This window comes from Hoplias malabaricus, chromosome 5 (assembly GCF_029633855.1).
Source record: "Hoplias malabaricus isolate fHopMal1 chromosome 5, fHopMal1.hap1, whole genome shotgun sequence".
Taxonomy (NCBI): Eukaryota; Metazoa; Chordata; class Actinopteri; order Characiformes; family Erythrinidae; genus Hoplias; species Hoplias malabaricus.
In genome coordinates, this window is record NC_089804.1 from 28,754,367 (window position 1) to 28,780,883 (window position 26,517).

The following is a 26,517-nucleotide window of genomic DNA, read 5'->3' on the forward strand; positions in this document are numbered from 1 at the left end:
TTTTAATCAGCAGCTGATGAAAGCAGGAAGAATAACCAGGTAGGTAACTCTCATACAGTGATTTTAACGCCAGTGTAGCAGAATTAAAGGGTAAACATTATATACACCTCTCAACAAGCTAATTTACCCGAGCTAAGGAGCTAAGCTCATTTTGTTTCGCTGTTGTGTATCGCGGTGAATTATTTACATGTAACGTTAGGTGCATTGTATTACCTCAGCAGCATCATTTTTACAATATTGTCCATTCAACGCGGTTATTTCTGCTGAAATACGTCCGTTCACGCTAATAATGTGGCCAACATTTGCATCAAATCCTTTGTTTTTCTGTTTACTAAGTAGCAGAAGTCGAACGAGGACTGAAGTAAATATAATTGAACTGAAAGCAGGCAAATGCTTGATTTATTATAGCTACAAGAGTTCATGTGCAATTAAAATTGTCTTTGACGTAAACTAGCTTCTGTCGAGCTCCTCCTGAACTTCAAAGAAAATTCAACCGAATTTTAAAAGTTCCCACATAATTCTTTGGTTGAGATGGGAACAAAGTCACTCTTTGAACACTTTGTAGTTCTACATTCAGATGGAAGACTCTGTAGTTCCATCTGTTACTTTGTATATTTTGTTCACCATTTTCACCCTGGTTTTTAATGGTCTGGACACCAGAGGACCACCACTAGCTTGGTGGTGGATCTTTTTGTGTTGTGCTGCGCAAATGGATTAGACACATTAAAGGAATGAGAAACTACACTATGTAATAATCTGTGGCGAATCGTAGGATGTGGAACCCTGTCCACATGGTGATTAAGGCTGGATGTTTTTGGTTGGTGGACAGTTTCTCCCTGTTCTTCTATGGTGTGCGTTGTTCTGCTACAAGTGGATCAGACACAGCAGTGCTGCGGTTTTTTTTAACCCCTTAGTTTCACTGCTGGACTGAGAATAGTTCACCAATCAAAAATATCCAACCAAAACCATGCTCTGGGCAGCGTCCAGATGAAAGTCTCGAGGACAACCAGCACAAACTGTGCAGTGACAGATGAGCTACTGTCTCTGACTTTACATCTATAAGGTGGACCAACGAGGTAGGAGTGGACAGTGAGTGGACACATGGTTTAAAAATTCCAGCAGCTGATCCATTCTTAACAGCACAACACACACTGACACACCACCTCCACATCAGTGTCACTGCAGTGCTGAGAATGATCCACCACCCACATCATACCTGCTCTGTGGGGGTCCTCTGGGTGTCTTGACCATGGAAAAACAGAATGAAATGGGGCAAGCAAAGTATGCAGAGCAACGCCAGGACTTCGCTGTGTAATTTCAGAACAACAAAGCCCTCCAGTAGGGTCAGTGGAGCTGAGGGAATTGACAGTGAGTGTAGAAACGAGTCGTAATGTTATGGTTGATCTGTTTATATGTTCTTGGCAGTTGTTGTGGTTTGACAATATACATTAGCCATGTATTATTTAATTTTTTTTATCCGTGAATATTTGAGTTGAGGTTTTATGGATGATTTTCTACATTACAAAATAGACTAGTGTTTACTGACACAAATTAAACACAGCTTCATACTGCTTGCTAACTCTTTTTAAATATGTGAACCTATAAAGTGTTGATTTAGAGTCTGTTGTGTCCGGTTATAAGTAAAAAATATACCTGTATATTTTGAAACTGAACTTCAGCATAACATCTGAAGTCATAAACGTGGAACAATTGCGTGGCAATTTTTATTAAAGACGGCGGATAGTCACAGCTTTGCTTAATGTTATTTCAGTGTCTCTGCTCGGTGGAACAACAGGTAGTGTCACTGTCACACTGATCCCAGCATTGCAGGATCAAGACTCACATCGGGTCACTGTTTGTGAAGAGTTTTGTGTGTTCTCCCTGTGTTAGCCTGGGTTTCCTCCAGGTGCTCCTGTTTCCTACCACAGTAAAAACAAACACATTGGTAGGTAAATTGGCCATTGAAAAGTGTCCATAGGTGTGAGTGTGTGTTCCTGCCTTGTGCCCAGTGATTCCGGGTGGGCTCTGGACCCACCGTGACCCTGAATTGGAAAAGCAGGGTACCACTTTATAATAAGACTACATTTAAAAATTTGATAAATGGCATTACAGTGTTATTAATGAGGTTGTAAACACTTTAATTTTTTTCTTTTTTCTTTATTTAATTAATAATCATTTGTAACACAGAGATAGAAAGGACAACAGTGACTTCTTTTTGTCTAATGCTGAAAGTGTCAGATCTCACTGAATATGTGGAGGCAAAGGTTATTAAAGACGATGGGGTTAATATTTGGCAAGATCTGAGGTTTAACTGTAGATGGATGTGGGCTCACTATTTGGCAAACAACAGTTCACTGTCGCACTTTCTATTTATGTGTTATTACTGATTATTAATGACTTTTAGTGCATTAACTACATATTTAATAATCATGAATAAACTGATTTTAAACCATTTATGGACATTTATACATCTTAATGAATTCAGTAAAAGTAAAAGAGTAAAAAAGAGTAAAGAAAAGCATATTTTTTGAGTTGTATCAAGCATTAACTGAAGTAGGTGACAGTAAATGTGTGTGCATTACTTCTGGCATTTGTGTTTATGAATTTAAAACTATTAAGTCAATGGATTCTGCTAAATTATATAATTTTATTTTATGGTAAATCATAGTATTTCATTTAATACTATATATATATATATATGGGATCAGCATCAGGTTTTGACTAACCCAGATAACCGAGGTTTCAGTACTGATATTGGAAAAGAAAGTGTGGCATTGTTAAATCTCCACTTCTTCCACTGCTGCATCTAATGGGCTCTTTCATCCCACAGTCTGGCGGATCATAAGGCTGCTTTGAATGTATTGAAGTAGCTTCATTTAGAAACAGGGGGGATCAGACGCACGCTGTTATTGGAGCTGTTGGTTTAGTGTGAAGCTTTGAAAAATCACTTCAAAGTTCAGCTTCAAAGCACAGCTCCTTTGGGTCAGTCCAGTGTCTGCGTACAGGAACACGCTTACATCTCAAGGCCACCACAGTGACAGTATGCTGATAAAACTATAGGTTTGTAACAGATATGAGGCAGATACAGAGTAAAGCACTGCTACAGTCCTCCAAAATTATGACATGTTTCTATGGTGCCATTGGACAGTATTCTATGTGCACACGTGAGGTATGCAATGTTAAGTTATCATTATAATTAAGGATGGACTCATAATGATACCAGATCTAATTATATGTATAGAATCCTTATTACAATAATGAAGAACACACTACTATATTGTGTAGCCTTAATATTCACTATGCTTCCTCACACATTTCAAGAGTATACAAGATATAGATTTAAAATGCAGTGTCAACGTTGGGCTTTGGGTGTTTTTAACATGAAAGATAGGAGGCCATGTGGGATTAGCCTATGCATAAGAAGCACCTATTGGGAGTTGAGTCAGAGCTTCTCTCACAGGGTATCTATGAATATGTACACAACAGTTCTCACCTTTTTAATTAGTCAGAGACATGTGCTCCTTTTAAGAAAATAAATTATGAAAAGAGAAAATAAAGAATTTTAAGAAAAGAATTATGAAATGCTCCATAATACCTTTATTTTGAATGATCAAATCTCAAACCTAAAACACAAATAAAAACAATATACGATGATTTGCAAATCCTTTTCAACTTATATTCAAATGAATACACTACAAAGTCAAGATATTTAATGTTCAAACTGATAAACTTTATTGTTTTTTTTTTTTGCAAATATTCACTCATTTTGAATTTGAGGCCTGCAACACGTTCCAAAATAGTAGAGACGGGGGCATGTTTACCACTGTGTTACTTCACCTTTCCTTTTACAGCACTCAATAATCCTTTGGGAACTGAGGACACTTGTTGAAGCTTTGTAGGTTGAATTCTTTCCCATTCTTGCTTGATGTACAACTTCAGCTGCTCAACAGTCTGGGGTCTCCGTTGTCGTATTTTGTGCTTCAAGGTGCGCCACACATTTTCAATGGGAGACAGGTCTGGACTGCAGGCAGGCCACTTTAGTACCCGCACTCTTTTACTACGAAGCCACGCTGTTGTAACACGTGCAGAATGTGGCTTGGCATTGTCTTGCTGACATAAGCAGGGACGTCCCTGAAAAAGACGTTGCTTAGATTGCAGCATATGTTGCTCCAAACCTGTATGTTCCTTTCAGCTCATGACTCATGACTCATAAAACCACAGGACACTATTCCACTTTGCGTCAGTCTGTCTCAGATAAGCCCAGGCCCAACAGCATTTCTAGGTGTTGTTGATGAATGGTTTTCGATTTGCATGGTAGAGGTTTAGCTTGCACTTGTAGATGGAGCGAAGAACTGTGTTCACTGACAATGGTTTTCTGAAGTGTTCCTGAGCCCATGTGGTAATATCCATTACAGAATGATGTCGGTTTTTAATGCAGTGCCACCTGAGGAATCGAAGGTCACGGACATTCAGTGTTGGTTTTTGACCTTGCTGTTTACTTGCAGAGATTTCTCCAGATTCTCTGAACCTTTGATGATATTATGGACTCTAGATGATGAAATCCCTAAATTCCTTGCAATTGTACGTTGAGAAACGTTGGTCTTAAACTGTTGGACGATTTGTTCACGCAGTTGTTCACAAAGTGGTGAACCTCGCCCCATCTTTGCTTGGGATCGACTGAGCCCTCTTTCCCAGTCTTTTGTTGCCTCTGTCCCAACTCTTTTGAAACGTGTCGCAGGCCTTACATTCAAAGTGAGTTGAGTTTATCAGTTTGAACATTTATTATTTTGTCTTTGTAGTGTATTCATTTGAATATAGGTTGAAAAGGATTTGCAAACCATCATATTCTGTTTTCTATTTATGTTTTACACAATATCCCAACTTCATTGGAATTGGGGTTGTATATGAATTACATATATATATATATATATCACTGTGTGACTGCAGCACTACCTGCTGTGCCAAAATAAAGTGGAGTTAAACTAAAACTAAAACCAAATGTCTAGTTAAATATTTGAATTCTTGAAATAATACCAGTAGTTGGTTGGCATGTTCACAAAACATTGTGATTGGTTCAAGAGATCATTTCTCTGCTTCTTTTGATATAACAATATAGCATCAACAATAATCAGTTAACAATAAACAAACATATTTTGTCATATATCCCACTTATTGCTTGACTTCAGTTTGGTGCTTTGAATCACTCCATCGTGTTCTTCACTCTGTCAGTGTGTAAGAAGACAAAGAGGAAGTGTATGTTACAGTGTAAATGAGCCTGAAAAACCTTCTCTCATTGTCTTCTCACTTTACAACATGAATTAACCACAACGTATCAAATGAATACCGAATAATTCTAACTTTAACAAGGTTCTGAACTGGTCTGCGTTGTATGACTGCAGTTCACGAGTTGTTGCTAACGTTTTGGGTATTATTTCTCTGAAGAAAAAAAGCGGATGTGATTCACCAAAATCAGACAATTGCTATTGATCTGAAAGCAAAGATGGAGATCTGATCCAATGATCAATATAGAATATAAAACACAGAATTAACATTTATGTTAACTAATAATAAATCTCTAATAGTCTTCCTGGCCACTTTATTAGAACCCACCAGCTGTAACTTTGCATTGCTAATGTGCAGAGATGGTAATCTTTATTTTGATGTAGACACTTCAGTTCTTTACCAGTCGTCAGTTTGTGACTCTTTACTGGATATCACTGCACTGACCACTAAAGTTATTCAGTCATTGTCTTTAACCAATTCAGGGTCACGGTGGTTCCGGAGCCCACCCAGAATCACCGGGCGCAAGGGGGTGCCAGTCCTTCAGAGGGTGACACACACTCACACACCAATGGACACTTTTGAGTTGCCAGTCCACCAGCATGTGTTTTTTGGACTCGGACACAGGGAGAACACACCACACTCCTCACAGACAGTCACCTGGAGCGGGACTTGAACCCACAACCTCCAGGTCCCTGTAGCTGTGTGACTGCGACACTACCTGCTGCGTAGAGAATTTTTGTTTTCTAGAATGAGCAGTGAGCTTCTGTACAAGGCAGGGGAGACTAGTAATAAAATGGCAAGTCAAAACATGCCATAGTTACATAGAAGCATCTTAATACAGGGGGTAGGGCAACAGGGTGGGCTTAATAATTGATGATGTTTGCTTCTTTCCCGTGAAATGTGAATTTGATTATGTAAGTAGACTAAGCTTAATAACAAAAGAAAATGAGAAATAAGGGTATTTCAAAGCAGAAGTTCTGTCTTAGCCTTTTGACTTAAAGACAAGTCTGTCCAGAGGAATAGATTAAAGCTTCACTGAGGAAGAATTGAGCCTATTATTGCCATCATGGGCTCAGCACTGCAGAAGCTGCATTATGTAACTACTGGAGGATGGTTTTCCTGCTCTAAGGCTCCACACCTGTGACAAATTTCCACAGAATTACAATCTCTTAAGGAAAATATTTAGGTATTTTTGCATGATTTAGATAATACTGTTATAAGTGAAGGGGCCCTTAACTAGGGAAGGACAATATGAAGATTTTTATATGGTTTTCTGTTTTTTTTATATGTTTTTTTATTCAGTCATTCTTTTTTTAATAACCGCTTCTTCCTGTTTAGGGTTGTGGGTCTGAAGCCTACCCGCTATCTCAAGGCAGGAACACACCCTGGACAGGGCACAAGTCAGGGCACATCACAGGGCATCACACAAAAACTCACACACACAAACCTATGGACCCTTTTGAGTAACCAATCTACCAAACATCATCGGATAGTGGGAGGAAACCAGAGCACCTGGAGGAAACCTATGCAGACACAGGGAGAATTCACCATACTCCTCACTGAGAGTGATATGAGACATTCCCAGGATCTTGGAGCTCTGTCACAGTGACACTACCTATTGCACCTAATGCTGCCCAAGTGTCATATTAATAGTAGAGTACATTGTGTTTTTACCATATAACCAAGATGCACAATGCATTGTGCAGTGTGATTGAAAGCAGTAATGAATCTCTAATATATATAATATATATATATATATATATATATATATATACACACACACTCACATACCTCATCCTGTATCCACTGGGTTCTGTGGCAGTGCCGCACCAGACTCACAGTGTTTGTCACAGCATCAAGCGTAACACATTTCATTCCCCCCGAAGGATGTTGTGTCCTGGGCAACAGCTCCATACTGTTTACTCTCAGCCATTCAGGTTGTGAGTGTGTGTGTGTGTGTGTGTGTATGTGTGTGTGTGTGTGTGTGTGGGGTTTAAGTCTGTCTTTGTTTCCGCATCATTGCAGATTCTGCCATGGCAGCAGGTGTCAGTCTGCTGAGTGACCTGCCATACTCCAACACTGGCAGCAGCAGTTGCAGAACTGCAAAGAACACTGAACATATCCACCCTGCCATGGAGCCAGGTAGGACACACTACACCTTAACACTGCTCTCAGACAAAAACTTCTTTCCAATTTAAAGCAACTTAAGTATTAGATATATATAAAGGGCTTTGTTCCTAAAGGAAAACTTTCAGCAATTTTATTTTATTTATCAATTTATTTTCATGTTTTTGAAAGTAGAATTTTATCATTAATATAATATAAATTCTGTAGTTATTTTTGCTTTTGTTAGTAAAATATTATTTACTAATTTACACTGCACACTGCATCTTCCTAGTTCTTGTAAAATTTTAAGCTTGATGCATCACAATAAACATATGCATTTTATACCTCTGAATGTAAGCTATTGGCTCAACTGTAATTCTCTAACTGGACTGGCAGATAATTGAATGGTTAATAAAAGTAAATGATATGCCTGTTTACATTTTACTGACTACTGGGTTTTCAGTATCACTTGGTCTTTATGGAATTTGTTTGCTTTGAAAATGGAATATCACTTGCTTCATTGTAAAATTGTGTAATCCCTATTCAGCACAGCACAAAAAATACATTTAAGGAATTTGTAAATGAAGTGTGATGTTGTAAAAATGTACATTGATATTAGAATCAAACTGGTCAGAGCTGCAGTTGTCAGGGACGGTAGCTCTGTTGTAAATGAAACTCGGAAAATCATTACATGACTTGATAGCTTTTTCTTTTACCAGTATCAATAATGTAGCAATCATTGTTGCGTACTTGGTTACCGCCAGAACACGAGGGTGCCAAGTTGCTTCACCTTCCTGCCGTCCTGTCGTTTGTGGAGAGGGTTTCATAATTGATGGTCATAAATTTATGTGGAGTATAGTGCTGTTATAATTTGTCACGGTCAGTAAAACCCATAGTACACACATGCTTTTTATTGTCATTATACAATGTACAAATTAAATTGTGCCTAGACCTTAGACCAGTGTGCCCAGGGAACATTTAGGATTAAACAGAATATGATAAAATATCTAGTTTAATTTGAAAGGCCTGTGTCTTTTTGAATGTGTGAAATGTGTGGAGTCAAATGACTACATGCTTGAAATGATGGTTATACAGTGGATACAAAATCTACACACCCCTGTTAAAAATGCAAGGCTGATGTAAGGAACTCAGGACAATATAAAGCGATTCAGATTCATTTCCTTCTTTAATGTGAACTATAATCTGTAATTCAATTATTATGTAGTTGCGTAAGTGTGTAAATACTCTTATAGTTGGGGATGTTAATGTTAAATAGTAGTCAGTGCACACCTTCCATAAAACAAACTAAGTCTGTTTACCACCTGTTCTAGTAGGATTTCCCAGACATTTACTTGGTTGCATCTTACAGCAAAAGCAATGATCCTCAAAGGGGTTACAAATGATCAAAGGAATCTCATTGCTAAAAGGTGTCAGTCTAGAGGCTATGTGAGCACAATGGCACGGACTAGATGTGTACTTCATGTGACAACAATCTCTTAAGTTCTTCATATGTCTGGTAGGGATGAGCGGTGTCCACAATTTTCATACCGCAATACCGGCTCAAAACATTATCACGGTATACAGTATTACTTAGCTTGACGAGATCTGAAATGCAGAAAAAGAGGACATGTCTCGCCCTCCCCCCTCCCTGTATGCTTAGCTGAACCTATGTGTGCTTTTAGGTCCTTTACACCTTTATTTGCTACACAACACATGGGAATTTCTTTTTTAATTCATCCGAGGACTTACATTTACGTTTTGGCATAGCTGCTCGAGCTGAGGGTGGGTACATGAGCTTTCCCTGACGTAAACAAGGACTACTGACGTGCAGACTGACCAATTAAATGTTTACAGAGAAGATTATCGACCAATAACGGTAGCTCTACAGTCAGACTGTCCAATCAGAAGATTTTAGGCTACTTCACCACGCCCCCTTCTCACTCAAGCAAACCAATCGGAGTAGGGGAGGGCGGGACTAGTTTGTGAACGAAACGCTTCTTGAAATTCTATGTAAACTCTAGAAAAACAAAATCCCGGACGTTTGTCAAATTTTGCCTGGACATTTTTTAAGTCTAAAAAAGAGGACATGTCTGCGTAAAAGAGGACATCTGGTCACAACAGTATTACTGTGGGGAGGGGGTGCCCTGTCAGGCTGCACTGAGCCTTATATTTGTGAGCACAAAGTCGAGTAAATTTAGCTAAACCCAGCCCGACAGTGCACACCGACACACATTTTGACGATAAAAACCCGTTTCTGAGAGAGAGCAAATTTCAGCAACTGGTGCTGAAGGAACAGAAATGTTTGAAAATAAGCAAAATAATACGGTTTAGCAGCACAGCTGCCGCTAAAAGGCACTTGTGGTTTAGCACACTACAGCAGATTTTTCAGCCAGTTGAGGCTCAAAACACATATATTTAGAGGACAAAGCCATATACATGTGAGCACAAAGTTGAGTGAAGGATTTCCTGAGAATTTTGTCTGTTTCCAGCTTTCTTTCTCTTTCTTTTAACCTTACAACTGTGGTGGGTTGTGGGGCTCATTGAGCTCCCTCATCGCCCCCTCCCTGTGGCTCTGTTAAATGCACATGAACATTTTAGCTGACATTTTTAAAGACAGAACAGAAATTTGGCACACCACACAAACGTCATAAATACTGCCCTCATTTTGAGATTCCGTCCACGTCTTAAAATATCACGGTATACGGTATTATCGTTATATCGCCCAACCCTAATGTTGGCTTTGGGGTAGGGTTGCGAGGCGAGAGGGAAGCCAAAGAAAAGAGTCCAAACCTGGCTGTATTTTGCCAAAACTTGTATCAAATCTGCCAAAAGCATGGGGGAAAATGTTGAATGTTTTGGCCATAATCCCAAATGGTATGTTTAGTGCAAGAACAACACTGCGCATCAGCACAAGAACACCATACCAACAACGAAGCATGGTGGTGGCAGCATTGTGCTTTGTGTCTGTTTTTCTTCAGCTGGAACAGGGGCTTCAATCAAAGAGGAGGGAATTATGAAACTATCAGTCAATTGTAGCACAAAGCCTTCAGGCCTCTGCTAAAAAGTTGAAAATGAAGAGGAATTTCACCTTTGACAGCAACCAAACTCATTCCTCCATATCAGTAGAAGAATGACTTCACCAGAAGAAGATCAAAGTTTTTGGGTGGCTAAACCAGAGCTTAGACTTGAAACCTATTGAAAATCTGGGGGATGACTTGGACCACTTTTGTATGGAAAAGAAGGCAAATATTGGCAGGTTAAAATGTGGCATGCTGATAGACTCCTACCCAAAAAACACTGAATGTTGTACAGATTATGTGTCACATTATAAATGTCTGAAATGGTTGATCTTGTTATCATTTATTTACATCACGAAAACCTGGTATTTTAACAGGGGGGGTCTATAATTTACATTGTATAAATCTGTTTATGGCTCATTGTTTTCTAAAACATAGTGTAGTGTTTTTGCAGAGTGAGGTTGTGAGGGTATATACACGAAGCTAAGTCTAATGTATTTCATAACTTCTTTTGAAGTGCTGAACTGACTTGAAGGTGTACATTTCCTGCACAGGTAGCTCCTCAGCCTCCAAGCTGGATTACATAAAACACTCACAGCTCTAAATGGAACACATTAGCAGGCAAGGCATAATTGTAGACTCTTTTCTTGCTTTTGTGTGATTGCTTTCCTGCGTTATGCAACCTAGATGCTGGTGGCCTTTGGGATGGAAAATGGATAACCCCCCCAACATCAGCCCATTCTCTAACTGAACTGGCTGCTGGTCGCCATGGAGACAACTTCTAGCTCAACCGATAAATTGGTGGCAGTTGCATTGACCTCTCATGCTTCTTTTCTATAAAACACTGATTATGGAGCAGTTTACCATTTGTGACTGTCATAAGGAAAGCTTGAGTCGACAAAAAGGAAATGTACCAAGAAGGGAAATATATTATTAGCCAAATTAAAAATAGTTTCATAAATAGGAAAGTACAAATACATTTACGCAGTTTTCTTATGAGTGCATATTTACATTGTAATATTTAGAAATTTTGAAGGCCTCTCATTGATGTGGCATCATCCATGAGGAATAAAACTTGCTGGTATTATATGCCAAGCAATGGTGTTATGCACTCTACCAGCATCAGTGAGTTCTTAAATATAATCAGTGAGTGCACTGGTCACTGCTTGGATCAGGTTGTTTAGGATTTGGACAGTGGGAAACATCATGTAGATCATATTCAGCAGAGATCTTTAAAACTGGACCTTTGATCCAGGTTCCAAACTAGGAATTTAAAATGGCTGGTTGGAATGACACTATAGCTAATTCAGTGACACTCAGTTTTGGAGCATGCTTTTTTAATAAACATGTTCATATTTAATAATTTTGGATTATGGATTGCTCAAAATTTGGTGATGATTTGGTGAAAAAACTGCTGATGTACTGGTAGTAACCTAAGATTTTTAATTGTGTCTGAACCTGCTGCAGCTTTGTACACCTTAAATGCGTGGCTCCTGTGATGGCTGTTAGTTACTGTTTTCCATAGCTGCTTTATTAATTTATACATAGTTTTTTCTATATATTGTGATAATGTTTTGTGTCGTATCAGAATATTATCACCACCTCTCTGCTCCACAGGAGCACTTTGTAATGACACTGACATGGTGGTGTGCACTTGTATGAGTGGATCAGCCACAGCAGTGCTACTGAAGTTTTTAAACTCTGCGCCCACACACTGTTCTCTCTATTAGACACACCTACCTTTTTTCTCCATCTTGTTGATGTAAAGTCAGAAGCAGTAGCTCATCTGTCACTGCACAGTGTGTGTTGGTCGTCCTCTAGTCCTTCATCAGTGGAAACAGGACGCTATTGGATGTTTTTGGTTGGCGGGCTATTCTCAGTCCACCAGTGACAGTGAGGTGTATAAAACTCCAGCAACACTGCTGTGTCTGATCCACTGTTGCTGTTTTTTTCTTGGTCACTGGGACAATGCATGATCAATTTGCAGATTGTTATGGGGCAGTATGTTTGGATCAGATGCAGGGACTAATGGCATCAGAAGATGAGTGTATATCCCTCTGGGAAATTCACAAACTGTGTTAGAAATTAAGCTGGAAGATTGAACTGGTATTGAAGGGGACAACATCCATTTTGCAAGTGAAGCATTTTCAAAGCAAAGTATTTTCTGCTGCAGTATTATTGTGAGAAATCTTATTTAAACGACTACTGTAGTTAACAGAATCTGTCTTGTGATTGGTCAGACCTCTGACATTTGAGATGTTTAATTATTTTCAAAAATAAATCAGAAATTTAGCCTTAGAGTTGATTATATTGATAACAGTTTAAATTTGTACTGAAACATTTAAATAAAATAAAAAAAAATTATTACGTAAAGATGAATATTGAATATTTTCCTTAAAGATTCACTGTAAAGAAACCATTATATCATTAATCATTAATAAAATGAGTCTGAATCCTTTTTATAATGTAGCTAATATTTTAATATCTTGATATTTAACTTAATCACTACAGCATTTAATTTGATGAGCGATTACAAGCTGCATATTAAAAGACTGCTTTCTGCTCTAACTGAAGTCAGTGTCCGGGTCCCCACTGCAAAGTATACGAAGGTGGGAGAGACGCTGAGACATGTTATCCCTGGACACATGCAGTGCTCCATGACATGTGGAGGACGAGCCTGCAAGTATGAAAACCCATCTCGGTGGAGTGACGAGGAGCAAGCCATCAAGGGTCTGTACTCCTCCTGGTAAGCCATTTCTCATCTCATTCAGAAGCAAAGCAAACATCATCAGGTCCTGCTTGGACGGAGCATTCGAATCAGTGTGTAAACAACAGCGAATCAACCATTATATATCCATTATATAACCATTTGTTAATATTTCACATTTAGAAAATCTGATCATGCATGTTCTAATAAGCCAGTGATGATGCTTCACTTTATGTACTGATAAGGCATCATGTTTGTAGGGGCTTGAGCCCAACTGTTATGAACATTGTCATTGACATAGATACACTATTTAAACATTTTGAATAACTGAATTTAAACTATATTTATTATTTCTGTTTAGAGACTATTAGTGGAAAAATGAATGGGTTTTTTAACTGATTATAACTCTCCACTTTTCTGTTCATGTCAGGATTACAGACAACATATTAGCCATGTCAAGGCCTTCAACAGAGAATATAGAAAAATACAACATCATTGAGCAGTTTCTGGGGTAAGTCTCAACAACACAAGGAATTCGGAGGCATTGATTTTGGAATGCTAAAATTGATTACAATAATGAATACATTTGGCAGACATTTCTATTAAGTTTTGGCTGTACGTCATTGTTTATATTGCTACATGACTTACATAACATTTAAAAGATACCTAGCTTTCAGTAGTCATGTTCTCAGAACATAAATGTTCTGAGAACATGAAATACTATATTATCGTCTGTATTCTGCTGTTGGGTAAGTAGTTCTATTTTTAAAGAGATGCATTTGCATTTACTGACTGACTGATAGAGTGGTTAACCAAAAGCAGAACATGTGCAAGACGTGGCTGTAAGCTTGGTGCTACCTTTAAATCCCCAAGCTTCGGTTCACAGCTCAGGCAAAACTCTACCAATGAAGTTTATATTTTACAAGGGTCCTAACAAATTTTGAATACAGATCGTTTAATTGTCCAAATTAGAGCTGTTATATATATATATATATATATTTTTTTTTTTTACATGAAATGGACAAAGAAAAATTTTATACTGCAAATGAGATCTATCTATGTTTACACTTATATAGCGCCTTTCTAGACACCCAAGGACGCTTTACAATCCACTCTGCTCAGAACACTCAATCCACACACACACATACTGGTGAGAAGCGGCAGCCAAACGCACACAGCGTACTCTTGACCAAGAACGACCGTCCACCTGGAGGACTGCATCGGGCACTAGGATTGGTTTGGTGTGTTCTCCCCGTGACAGCGTTGGTTTTTTCCGGGTGCTCCGGTTTCCTCCCACAGTCCAAAAACACACGTTGGCAGGTGGATTGGCAACTCAAAAGTTGCCACCGCGACCCTGAACTGAATAAGTGGTTAAAGATAATGAATGAATGAATGAATGTTAACAAAGATACTGATATGAAGCACCAAAGCTAAGAACCCTTAATATGTAGGCAATGTATTTTGGAAGCTACCTTCCTATTGTTGAAATGACAAAAGATGTATGACAAATGCTATGCAGTTGATGGTGGTCTGGCAAAACTAGGCTTGTTTGTTTTTCTCTGTAGAGAGGTTTTGCTGACACTTGACTTTTCCTAGGTGTGGCATAAAGACTGTAATTAACCTGCAGCGCCCTGGAGAGCATGCCAGCTGTGGTTATGCACTGGAGCCGGAGAGTGGGTTCACCTACCGCCCTGAGGTGTTCATGGAGGCCGGAGGTGAGTTAAACAGACATACTTTAGCCAGTAGAGTTAATGAAATCAAGCTCATCCCCACAGATTTACCACCACAGCACTAATTGCTTCTTATTAATATTATCTCAGTGGTCCGAATGATGGAAAAACACAAGAGGTTGGATGGACTTTAATGTAATGAGCAATCAGGCAGTATGATTTACCACAGTCATTCCTATTATGAGACTTGGGAGGAAGGAAAGTATTGGTGAGGCTAACAAGCTCTCCTGAGATAGCAGCTTTTCCTTTACACACAGCTTCTGGTGAATTAGCAAATGCTCTCTAAAGGCTTAAGCTTATCATTGTACGTGCACAAAATGGAACACAGCTTTAGAGAGAAATCAGCGCTAATGAGATTTCTTCAGGTTGCTGACTGTATGGAAATCGAGTAGTTTGTTTACGTGATGTGGACACTGGTTGTTGCAGTGTTGATGGACATTTGACATGGCATTTGCATTTTGCATGCTATTTTTTGAGTTTGGCAAGAATAAATCATTTTAATTACAGACTGTCACTCTAAGTATATGTTTACTTAATTAAACAATCATTTTATTCTATTGTTGTCTTCTCCTATTTTAGTTTATTTTTACAATTTTGGATGGAAGGACTATGGGGTTGCCTCTCTTACTACAATCCTTGACATGGTGAAAGTGATGTCTTTTGCCATGCAGGAGGGGAAAATGGCCATCCACTGTCATGCCGGGCTTGGAAGGACAGGTTAGTATTGATTAAAAGTTATTGCAGTAATATGGAGAATGTTTGGCGTTAATTTTTGTAATATTTCCATATTCATTATTCCTTTTTCAGTCAGATTCTGCAGTGTTCATGACTCATTACTACATGCAGTAATTATACATTCATGGAGGGCTCTCATTCTCCAGACTTGCAGCGCCACATGGTTGCCCTGATTAAACTCATAATTAGTTACAATGAGCAACCTGATTAGCATTTCCTGAAAAAACACAGGGCTTTCAAAGCAAGAGGAGTCTTGGAAGAATTGTAATGAGAATAAGAGAATTTAATAAATATGACCAGAATATTTTATTGATTAAATTAACCCGACAGCAATTAATAAAAAAATACACTAAATGGTTTGTTTGTGTTACTGAAATGAAATTAATAATTAAATAATCCCCCAGTTTGATGCAGTTAACAAGCTTGCTTACACATCAACCTTCAACTTTAAATTCACCAGATCTTTAACTGTGAACTGTATTGCTGCACACTGGGTTGTAATAAAAAAGTATGTAAACACAGTGGTCCTAAAAAGCTACTTGTGTGATCGGGAGGCCAAAACACAGAGAAGAATCTCAGTTTTTATCCAAATACTTGTGGAGGGACCTTAATGCCTACAGGTTCTGTAAACCCTTCTGTGTTTAGGTCAGTGAAACACTACATACATTGCTCAGGAAATAACTGTTATATCTCGATGTTAATTAAGCTATGTCTCCTCCTTTCAGGCGTCCTGCTGGCCTGTTATTTTGTGTTCACGTCGAGAATGAGTGCAGATCAGGCAATTTTGTTTGTCCGTGCCAAACGGCCCAACTCCATCCAGACCCGTGGTCAGCTGCTGTGTGTTCGTGAGTTTGCCCAGTTCCTCGTGCCCCTGCGGAGTGTCTTCTCCAGCTCAGAGCCCAAAACCCACTCCGTGACGCTATATCAGTTCCTGACACGCCAGCGCCACCTGCTGCATGGCTATGAGGCACGCCAGATGAAGAATGTGCCAAAGATCGTCCACCTGGTCTGCAGGCTCCTGCTGGACATTGCAGAGAACAGAAGGACAGTGGAAGAAGAAGCACCAGAAATCCAAGACCTGACGGCAGAAGTGGAAAAAACGGTATCCCAGCAGGCTTTGCAGCAGTTGGGGAAGGAGCTGAGAGGGAAAGGGATTCCAGTGCTTACTTCTCGCTGTTCAGAACCATCTGCTTCAGTCGTCCTCAGTCAGCAGTCCGAAACCTCTGGCCACCGGGATCTTGAGCTGTTATGGCCCCAACAGAATGTAGTTCAGGGAAACACTAATGCTAACAAACCTCAGCGGCTGCCCTACTGTGGCCTGAGTGCCAGTGACTCTGCTTTGAACACACTGGACTCCAGGTGGCAGCAGTGTGCATGGCCCCCAGTGCCTGTTTCAAACCTTCTGACCAACCGTTCCTTATCTCAGAACAGGTTAGTCCCAGAATCCCCAGATCATTATTCCCACAGACTTGCTGTAACACCTGAAAGCTGCAGCAGCCCCAAACCAGATCTAACCAGATCATCTACCTCCCTCGAAGAACCCAAAACAGAACAGGAACGAAGTGAAGAACCCAAGAGGGAACCAGAACGGAGCCCTCGCTCCCCGGCTTTCAGAAGGCGCGTGCCATTGAAAGAGACAAAGCGCAGCAGGTCTTTGGGATTTTCAGGGAGCGGTGCCACTACTCTGTCCGTGTGGCAAATGGAAGAGAGTGGAGGAGAAGCTCAGTCAAACCAGGGCAATAACAAGCTCCTTAGTCGTCATGGAGACTCTGTAGCATACTGTAACAGTACAGAGAGAGAAAGCAATGTTCCATTCCTCTTGCTTCAGCTGGATCTTACTCCAGAGGCTCGGCATGTGCTGGTAGCTAAAGCTCTTGCAATGGACGTAGATGAGGAAGCCCTCAGGAACACTGTCTCAGCATGGCAGGTATGAGGAAAAACTTTATATCAACCTTACATAACTGTTGACAGAAAAGATCTGTTCCTGAATATCTCTGGAATTGTTCCTTTACTTTTATTTGCCTAGATATATAAAAAGGTCTATCCCTCTCGGGTGATTTTTGACTATAACGGTTTATCATAAATATTCATATGGTATAAATAATGGGTTATGATGGTCTTTTACCCAAGTAATATAATTTATATATTCAGATTGGTCATCTGAATAGTATACAACACACAAACCATAAAATGAATCAATCCATTCAGTATTTTGTGGTCTGCCTAATTTAGAAAACATGGGATATTAGGATAATCCTAATATCAGTGGAAAGCCTATGGAGTTGCCGAAGAACAGGATTGATATAAGCCATGCATTTGGTGGAAGTCAGAACACTGCCTGCTGAGTTTTGGATGTACCGAAGATGATTAATCAGTTTAACTGGAAGACCGTAGTAAAGTGTAATCAATATGTAATCAAGAGTAAAGTAATCAATACGGGAAAATATAAAAGGGTTTATAAACATTGACGCATCACTGTCACTGAGCATAGCGCGTAAACCTGCATTTACACATACACAGATGATCAAATACAGATTTGGTGACTGACTTGACATGGGGCTCAAAGGTAAGTGAAGACTCGAGGAGAAACCCTAGCTTTTTCACAACATGAGATGGCTTGATAGCAACACCATCAATGTCAACAGGAAAGTACAGTATATGAGTAAGAGAAAACTTTGTTTCGACAAGTAGAACTTCAGTTTTATCCGCATTCAATTTTAAACAGTTATTATTTAGCCAAAGTTTTAAACCTGCAATACATAAGCTCAAGGCATGGGCAGAGGCCGAGGGAGTAGAAGTTCTGATATAGACTTGAATATCATCAGTGTAGCAGTGGAATTTCAAACCATGATTACGAATGATCTGAGTGGAGAAATGATGAAAAGAAGAGGTCTGATAACAGATCCCTGGGGTACACCGTGATCCACTGGGACCATATGAGATTGATGAGAACCCAAAGTAATGTATTGATGCCTGTCAAAAAGGTATGATTGTAGCCACTGAAGAGCTAAGCCAGTTATGCCAACGGATGACAGTCTAGAAATGAGATTGTGATTAATGGTGTCAAAGGCAGCTGTTAGATCTAATAGAATCAAGATGTTGGTAAAACCGGTATCTATTGACAGCAGCAAGTCATTCACCACTCTTACCAGGGCATTCTCAGTAATGTGTAGGGAGCAAAAGCCAGACTGAAAATGCTCATATAAATTATTAGAGGACTGAAAGTCATGCAGATGAGAAGCTACAACTCTTTCCATGATTTTAGCCTGAAAAGGAAGGTTAGAAATAGATCTGTAGTTTATCAATAGGGACGGATCTAGACCTGGTTTCTTTAATATTGGGATGATTGCATCTACTTTGAGAGAAGGAGGAACAGAGCCTGATGAGAAAGACAGACATATTAATCAGATGAGCTATGAAAGGAGAAATAACAGAAACCACTTTAGAATATCAGTAGGAGCTGGGTCTGAGACGAACAAGATGATGATGTAGAAATAATCTCAGAGACAGTGGAAGAATTCACTGGGGCAAAAACTGAGAGGCAGTTATCAGGGGATAAGGAAACATTAGCAGTGTGTGTAGGCAGCGGAAAATGCAAATAAATCTTATTGGTTTTATCCTGAAAGTAGTCCATAGTCCATTCTTGACACTGGCCAGAGATAGTAGAGACATATATTGAAGAAGGTTGAAGAAGGTTGTTAATGGTGTGAAAATGAGTTTTAGGCCTGTGTCTGCCAGAGTTTATCAGGTTCGAACAGAAAGAGGAATGGGCAGAGTTTAAGGCAACCTTATGATTAGATACGTGCTCAGTAAAAAGTGAGAGATGGATAGCAAGGCCAGATTTCTTATACAATGCTTGACCTTAGGTTTCATGAGTCTAAGTTCTGAAGTGAACCACAGGGACGTACGGGAGAGAGGAACTACTTTAGTCCTGACAGGAACAAGGGTGTTAATTATTGTTGAGACAGTGCTAATGTAATGTGTGACTAAATCTTCAGAAGATAGTTTAGAGAAATCAGATAAAGCAGAGGTCTGGAAAAGATGAGAAAATATATGAATGGAGATCGAAGAGAGATTACGAAATGAGACCGTTTATTTCCCAGAGGGTTTAAAAGGAGGCATAGCAAGACCATGCACAATGACTTTATGGTCAGAAAATCCCACAGTAAAACCAGTGAATTAAATACTATTGAGACCATGAGTACAAATCCCATTGAGAGAAATCAACATGTGGTGTGAGGCCAAAACAATTAAAGACATTACGGAGTTTGGTAGAGAGTACAGAACTGGAATCAATGTGGATGTTAAAGCCGGGAGAATGGCACAGCTCTTTTGCTTTTCCACTGGCCAGATTTGGTACCTGGTCCCTGGAACTGAGTAAGTTTTCAGTCCCAGCTCACGGTTCTAACTGTGCAGAGTAGGTACTAAATGGTGATGTGTAAACCCTGCAAAGCACTGACTGGCCAGAGCTATGTCAATCACCACGAAATGCAGAGCTCATTTAAATCCAGCACAAACTTGCCGCTTGTAAAATTTCTTAGGTTATAGCAGCTTTCACATTTATATTTATTGGGCTTACAACAGCAGCTCCTAACTTTACCTCAAGGTGTTTTGAAGAGGTTTATATGCTCCTTGGACCGATGACCGAACATGCAACAAGGAAAACTGATCTGTGAGAACTGTGGTGTGGAGCCGTGTTCAGTCCAAAAAACTAAAACAACATGCAAATACACAATGAGTAAACAGCGCCTAACTTTGCCGCCGCCGTTGTTGTGGTTTTCAAAGCCAGAAATTCCTGTTAAAAAGACGTTATTTTGACGTCACCGGCTCCAATTCGCGGGGGTGCCCTGCCAGTGGAAAGGGGTCAAGTGCTAAGCGTGCCAAGCCGTGTCGAGTAGAGTCAGACCCATGTGGTAGAAAAGCACCAAAAGATAAAGCTGTAGTGAGGAATTCATTCAACTCGGATAAAAAATTATTAGCAGATGATTTTGGTGCGCGGTAAATCAGCAGCAGCTTCAATGACATAGAGGAGAGAACTTTCAGAGCAAACTTTTCAAAGGTTTTAAAATGTTCATCGCACTACAGAATACCACAGCTAGAAGACCTTCACTTTTACCAGTAAGACGTGGTTTAGATATATAAGAAAAACATGACGGAAGTGGAAACATGGGGACCAATGAATGTACTGAGGTGGACGCACAAAACCAAGAGTCTGACACAGATTAAGTGTCATAGGCAGGCAGCCCAAAAAACAATAATCCACATATAAAAGCAGCCAGACAGTGACATGGTAGATTTGTTAATCATCCAGCTAGACTTGTTGAAAACCACGGCAACAACACGAATGCTAGTAGCACCATACACGTTAGCCAACCCAGACGACCACAGTCCCAGCAGTTTGAGTACAGGAGAGTGTAACTGCCCGATACAGCATATTCAACCAACAACTTGACGAGGGGCGGAGACTCACTCATCGCAGCTGTAGTCAAAGGGAAGGAGAAGAAAGGCAGAGGGCTTGCACGTAGTAAAGTGACGAGCAAACAGCCATGGGGGATACGTCCAGAAAGAATCCAGGGTGCAAGTAAATTCAGGGAGTAGAACAACAAATTTTAAGTAACAGCAGCAGTAATAAAGGGACAAAAAAAGCCAGTGAGAGAGAGAAACAAAGGCAAATTATATACACAATAAACAAAATTAGATGTAAACACTGGAGAGAAGAGGCAGCATTAACAAACGCACACTACATGCTCTCAAACGGAAGACAGACTATCAGAAAGAGTGAAGTGTGAATTTTGATGTTTTCTCTGATCTCTCTCATCAATTGCCTCTCATCCTCCAGACGGAGCTGAACTCCGGAGAAGGTGGCTGGGAGAGACTGTGTTTGGAGCGTGACCCACTGGTGCTCTCTACTCTCATGTGGTCATGGCTAGAGCAGCTGAAGGAGCCTGTAATCACCAAAGAGGACATTGAGGCTCTGACAGAAAATAACCACAGTCCTCTAAACGCACTCAACACAATGAACAAGGTAAGGAAAAAAGAAACGGTTCTGGAGTTTTGCCTGATTCATTGTATAAATGATCAATCCTGTTTTGGTAGTAATCATCTCATCCATCACCAGACACAAGTTGAATAATGAATCAGATAAATATATACACTACCTGGTGTGTCCTTCCTTACACAGTATCTCACAGCGACAACTCACAGCCACAGACAATAGATATGAAGGAGTTTTAATGGTGAATGTTAATTGGCATGATCGGTACGCTTTGGGGTGTGTTCAGACTTGTAGTTCAGTTCCTTTGGTCTGGACCAAACAAGAGAAAAATACTGTCCATAGGTGTGAGTGTGTGAGTGAATGTGTGAGTGTGTGTCACCCTGAGAAGGACTGGCGCCCCCTCCAGGGTGTATTCTCGCCTTGCGCCCAGTGATTCCGTGTAGGCTCCGGACCCACAGCGACCCCTATAAGCGCTTACAGACAATGAATGAATGAATGAATAATTGAACATGAGATTTAAATTCATATATTTTTTGTGGATTCCTTTAACTCTAACCCCTTTCCCTTTGTGTTGTGTAGGGTCACAGACAAACTCTGCTTTGTATCCTGGACTGTGCAGCACACTTAATGAAAGTGCCAGACGAGGTTGAAACTGCTGTCCTTGATCGTACAATCAAAGCATTCACTAGAGTAAGTTTTCTTTCTGAAAAGCAGTGAGGAATCAAACAAACCTTTTTTGTATTTATTACAGAATCTTTTTTACAGTCTTTGGATTTCACTTTATTTTTCCAGTTGATGATAATGTCACCAAGGATTATTTTTGTCCACTAAATGTACCACAATGTAAATTAAAGTTTACACTGTGTAACTATGGACATGCTTTTATTGAATGTTGTGTTGGTACAACCTAGTACGCGGGGCTAAGAAAAGATCCTCAACATAAAAAAAAGGCTTTAGACACTTTAGACTTGGGTGATTGGGTAATTACGCTGCTTTAATGTGCACCCATAGGTTCCATTGTTCACACCCTCCATAGAAAAGCATGACATGAAACTAGATACTCTGGATCAGCAGCGCATGGTGTCACTCTGCTCATATGGAGCTTTTCCACCACATGGATCTGGCTCTACTCGACTCAACTCTATTCGGCACGGCCTTGTCACTTTTTCACTAGCACAGCTCCCCCGCGAAATGGAGCCAGTGATGTCACAAAACCCAGTCTTTAATGGGAACCACAGGCTTTGAAAACCACAACGGTGGCGGTAAATGTAGGTGCTGTTTATGCATTGTGTATTCGCGTGTTGTTTTTGTTTTTTTGGACGGACCCATGAACACGGCTTTGCGCCCCAGTTCAGCCGTTGGCTGTCGGCCCATGGAGCATATAAATCTCGAGGTAAAGTTAAAAGCTGCTGTTGTTGAGTCTGATAAAATTAAATGTGAAAGCTGCAGTAACTTTAGAGATTTTACGAGCAGTGTGTAAATGCTGGGTTTGAATGAGCTCTGCATTTTGTGATGATTAAGAGGTCTCTCTGGCCAATCAGTGCTCTGTAGGGTTTACACATCACAATTTTTTACCTACTCAGCATTGTTGGGACCAGGTATGAGCAGGGACTGAAAGTATACCTGGTTCCAGGGACCACAACCAGATTTGGCTAAAAATGGAAAAGCAAAAAAGCCAAGCCAAGTCGTGTTGAGTAGGTTCCATGCAGTGGAAAAGCACCAATAGGCAACTGAAGGCTAGAGGGGTGTAACATCCCCCAGTGTAGGAATGTGGAGCGTCATCTAATATCTCTGAGATGAGTTGGAGTGGCTTTAATCATTTGGAGTCATCTAAAATCAGTATTTGAACTCACTAATGCTCTCGTGTCCGAATGCAGTCGAACACTCAAAGCAATGTTCTGACATCAAGCTTTCCCAGAAGAGCAGATAATGTTCATGCCGTTTATGGAATGATCAAGTTGGCAACCTTGTGGTCTGGTCCTACTCTTCTCCAAAAGTTATGAAGTGCGGTTTCTGAAATTTCTGAGCCCAGAGTAGAAGCAACAGAGGCTCTGTTCTCCCTATTACAGGTCACTGAAGCATCTCAGCGATTTTGTAGTTTTAAGGGAAATATATTACATAATATTCCTTTAATTCTGATTGCTGTTTCTGTCTCACACAGGTTTCTGCTGATTCTGAGAATGGACCAATGATCTTTAAAGCTCTTAAGGAAATTTTAATCCCGGTTTTGAATGACTTGAGGAGCAAAGCAGCGGAAGAGCTGGAGTCTTCATGAACCTGAAAACTGAGACCTTAATCATGCTCTCTGGACACACACTGCACTAACTAGTTATTTAACACTGAAGGAATGTTTTCAATGAAGTGTTGGTGTACGGCGGCAGGTTTGATGTTCTTGAGAGCTGCTGTTTGGTCGTCATCACTGTTGTTTTAATGAAAGTACATTAACAAGGTTCATAATGCGCTCATCGGGTTGTTATGGTTATGATACATATTGATTAGTCTTTTCTTTTTTGTTTTAAAAATACTGCCATGTGTCTGTGTGCCACAAGACTTGTGCTTTTTTATATTCATTTCACAGCATTTTTGGTATCCTTTATATTTATTATCTAATTCATAATATTTATTAAAGTACGTCTGATTATGTTTGAGTAACAATGCGTGTAACTGCGCTGAGAATTGTGTAGAGATTATAGTCATCTCAAAATGACCTCCTCATGTTGACCAAATATTTTCACTGTGCAACATATTGGAATATGGAATATTTTTATGCTATTTAGAGTACAGCAAATTGTGAGAACAAAAAAAAAAGAGAGAGAGAGAAAACAATGACCAATGCAATGTTTGCTTGTTGGACAAGGTCTATGAAGTTGATTAGAAAGCATATGTAAGTTATTTTTCATAATGCAAAGTCATCTGGATGTATTCCAGCATTGCCTTGCTGACAGTACTGATACTTAATACAGTATCTTTATTTGAGAATGTAAATGTTGAGGGGAAAGAATTTCCCGGCCTGTCTGAAGCTCTTGATGAAAGCCCTCTGCCTCATTTTTGTGGCATTATTTGCAGTGAAGCTGCTCTTTTGCAAAAGAACTCGACTGAAAGCACTGTAGCTGATTAGAGATTCAACTCCAGCCTCATTTTCTTACTGAATTCTCATTGTTATGTATGAAAAGTATAAGAAGAATTTATACACTTCAACATGAAGACTCTGTCTAAGCAAGACTATAGTGCATATAAAAGCACTTTTTAACTTTAATCCCCATGCAGATGAAATAAATGTTTCTAAACTGTATTTTTGTGGGTTTGTTTTGTTTTGTTCATTATTGTTGAAAAACTGTTAAACGTATCACATCTTTATTAATTCAATTCCGTTGACTTTCTGAAGATTTGGCATAATTCAAGTGTCGATACAAATCTCACAGCAGGCTGGAGATAAGCGAACACAAACAGAATTGATTGCAACGTGTGGAATTCCACTTTAAGGATGATCAAACATTTCCAGATGTGAGAATAATATGATTAGAAATATAAATCTATTCAAATGCATGTATAAAATTACAATTTATTACTGTAATATAATGTTAGATGAAATTTAAGTGAAACTAATGAAAACATTTTGTCTACTATATTCCACTTCTGGTAATAGATCCTTTAAATCTTAATAACTGAACCTTTATCTTTTTCAGGAGTTTGTGCTGCAGACTAGGCATCACTCTTTGGTCGATCAGTTTCATACTCTTGTCCATTTTCCAGCTTCCAACTCATCAACAACTGACGGTTCACTTGCTGCGCAATATTTCCCAAACCTTGACAGTGCTGTTTTTACCAGATTTTAAAGTATTTCTTAAGTCAGTACAGACTATTTACGTTCATAGTTCGGGCCACTGCTTAAATAAAGTATAGTTCATCACATACACATTTTTTAGCTGCTTGTCCTGAAAGTCCAATTAATCTTTTACTTAAGGAACGATAAGTAAACTCATCTTCTCGCTGCTCAACTAGAATTGAAGGTCAACAGCGCCACCTGGCGGACATGGAGTATTATATTTTGCTATAACTTATGAAGTGGGTTTTACTTTATTTGTATCACTCGACAAATGAGTACCATTTTCATTATTGCCAACTTGATATGCAGTTACTAATAGGAGTCAATTGCAAATATCACTGTAGCATTAGAATCTGAGCTTGCTTTTTCCATAAACAAAACATTGTTTTAGTGGAAGTGTTTCTCCTACTGTGGTATAAAGCTGCTTCCATGAGTGAGCAAATCAGCTCTTTTATATTTACAGAGGACATAAGCTCCATGTTGTTAAACCGTGGCTAGAGAGCCAATAAGCTCCATTACAATTGCAGCCCAAATTTTCCCAACCTCGGCTTCATACGTTGCATATCAGTTCGCTAACACAAAGCAAAATTTCCATTAGTGAATATTCTTCCATCGGTCAGCCAATCAACTTTTTCTATATTGAGAGAAAAAGCTTTCCATTGGCGGACTATCTTCCACCAGTCGGCCAACCCTCATGCTTGCCTTCACAAAACTACTAGTTTTTCATTTGTCGAACGTGCTTCCTTCAGTCAGCCAATCAACTCGCGTACAGCTGCAACACAAGCTTTTTATTGGCGAACTCTTTTTCTTCGTTCAACCAATCAGGTATCTTATTTTCGTAGCCGTAGCTCAATACTTTCAGCATCTGCTAAGCTAACAACGTTAGCCCGCTGCTGTATCCGACAGAAGTGAAGGTATGTCTGAGAGAGGCGAGTAAGAAATTTAGTTTTGGACTTTCGAAACAACCGGCGCCGACGTTATCGCCGGGGATGTGGCAGAGTACACTAATGACATGTTTCGTTTACGAAATAAATAGTTTTCAAGTATGTGCCACGCTACCAGGCTAGTGCTAATGTGAGTGAGTTTGATGGATGCTGCAGCTCTGAGACTCTGCTGTT

At 39.7% G+C, this 26,517-nt stretch overlaps 1 protein-coding gene across 1 annotated transcript; it reads left to right on the plus strand.

Moving 5' to 3' along the window:
* ptpdc1a (protein tyrosine phosphatase domain containing 1a) lies at positions 1-24,828 on the plus strand. The gene is made up of 10 exons (XM_066672139.1): positions 1-39; positions 7,309-7,425; positions 12,981-13,152; positions 13,544-13,624; positions 14,710-14,828; positions 15,423-15,560; positions 16,304-17,505; positions 21,418-21,603; positions 22,153-22,263; positions 23,735-24,828. The coding sequence occupies exons 2-10, from the start codon at positions 7,317-7,319 to the stop codon at positions 23,846-23,848; spliced, it is 2,232 nt and encodes a 743-aa protein (XP_066528236.1). The 5' UTR covers positions 1-39; positions 7,309-7,316; the 3' UTR covers positions 23,849-24,828.
* The last annotated feature ends 1,689 nt before the right edge of the window (positions 24,829-26,517 follow it).

Excerpts from the sequence above, each read along its gene's own strand:
- ptpdc1a (XM_066672139.1), top strand. The coding sequence starts at position 7,317 with ATGGCAGCAGGTGTCAGTCTGCTGAGTGACCTGCCATACTCCAACACT. Across the intron at positions 7,426-12,980 it reads CCACCCTGCCATGGAGCCAG|TCAGTGTCCGGGTCCCCACT; the intron begins GTAGGACACACT and ends CTCTAACTGAAG. Across the intron at positions 13,625-14,709 it reads ATCATTGAGCAGTTTCTGGG|GTGTGGCATAAAGACTGTAA; the intron begins GTAAGTCTCAAC and ends GACTTTTCCTAG.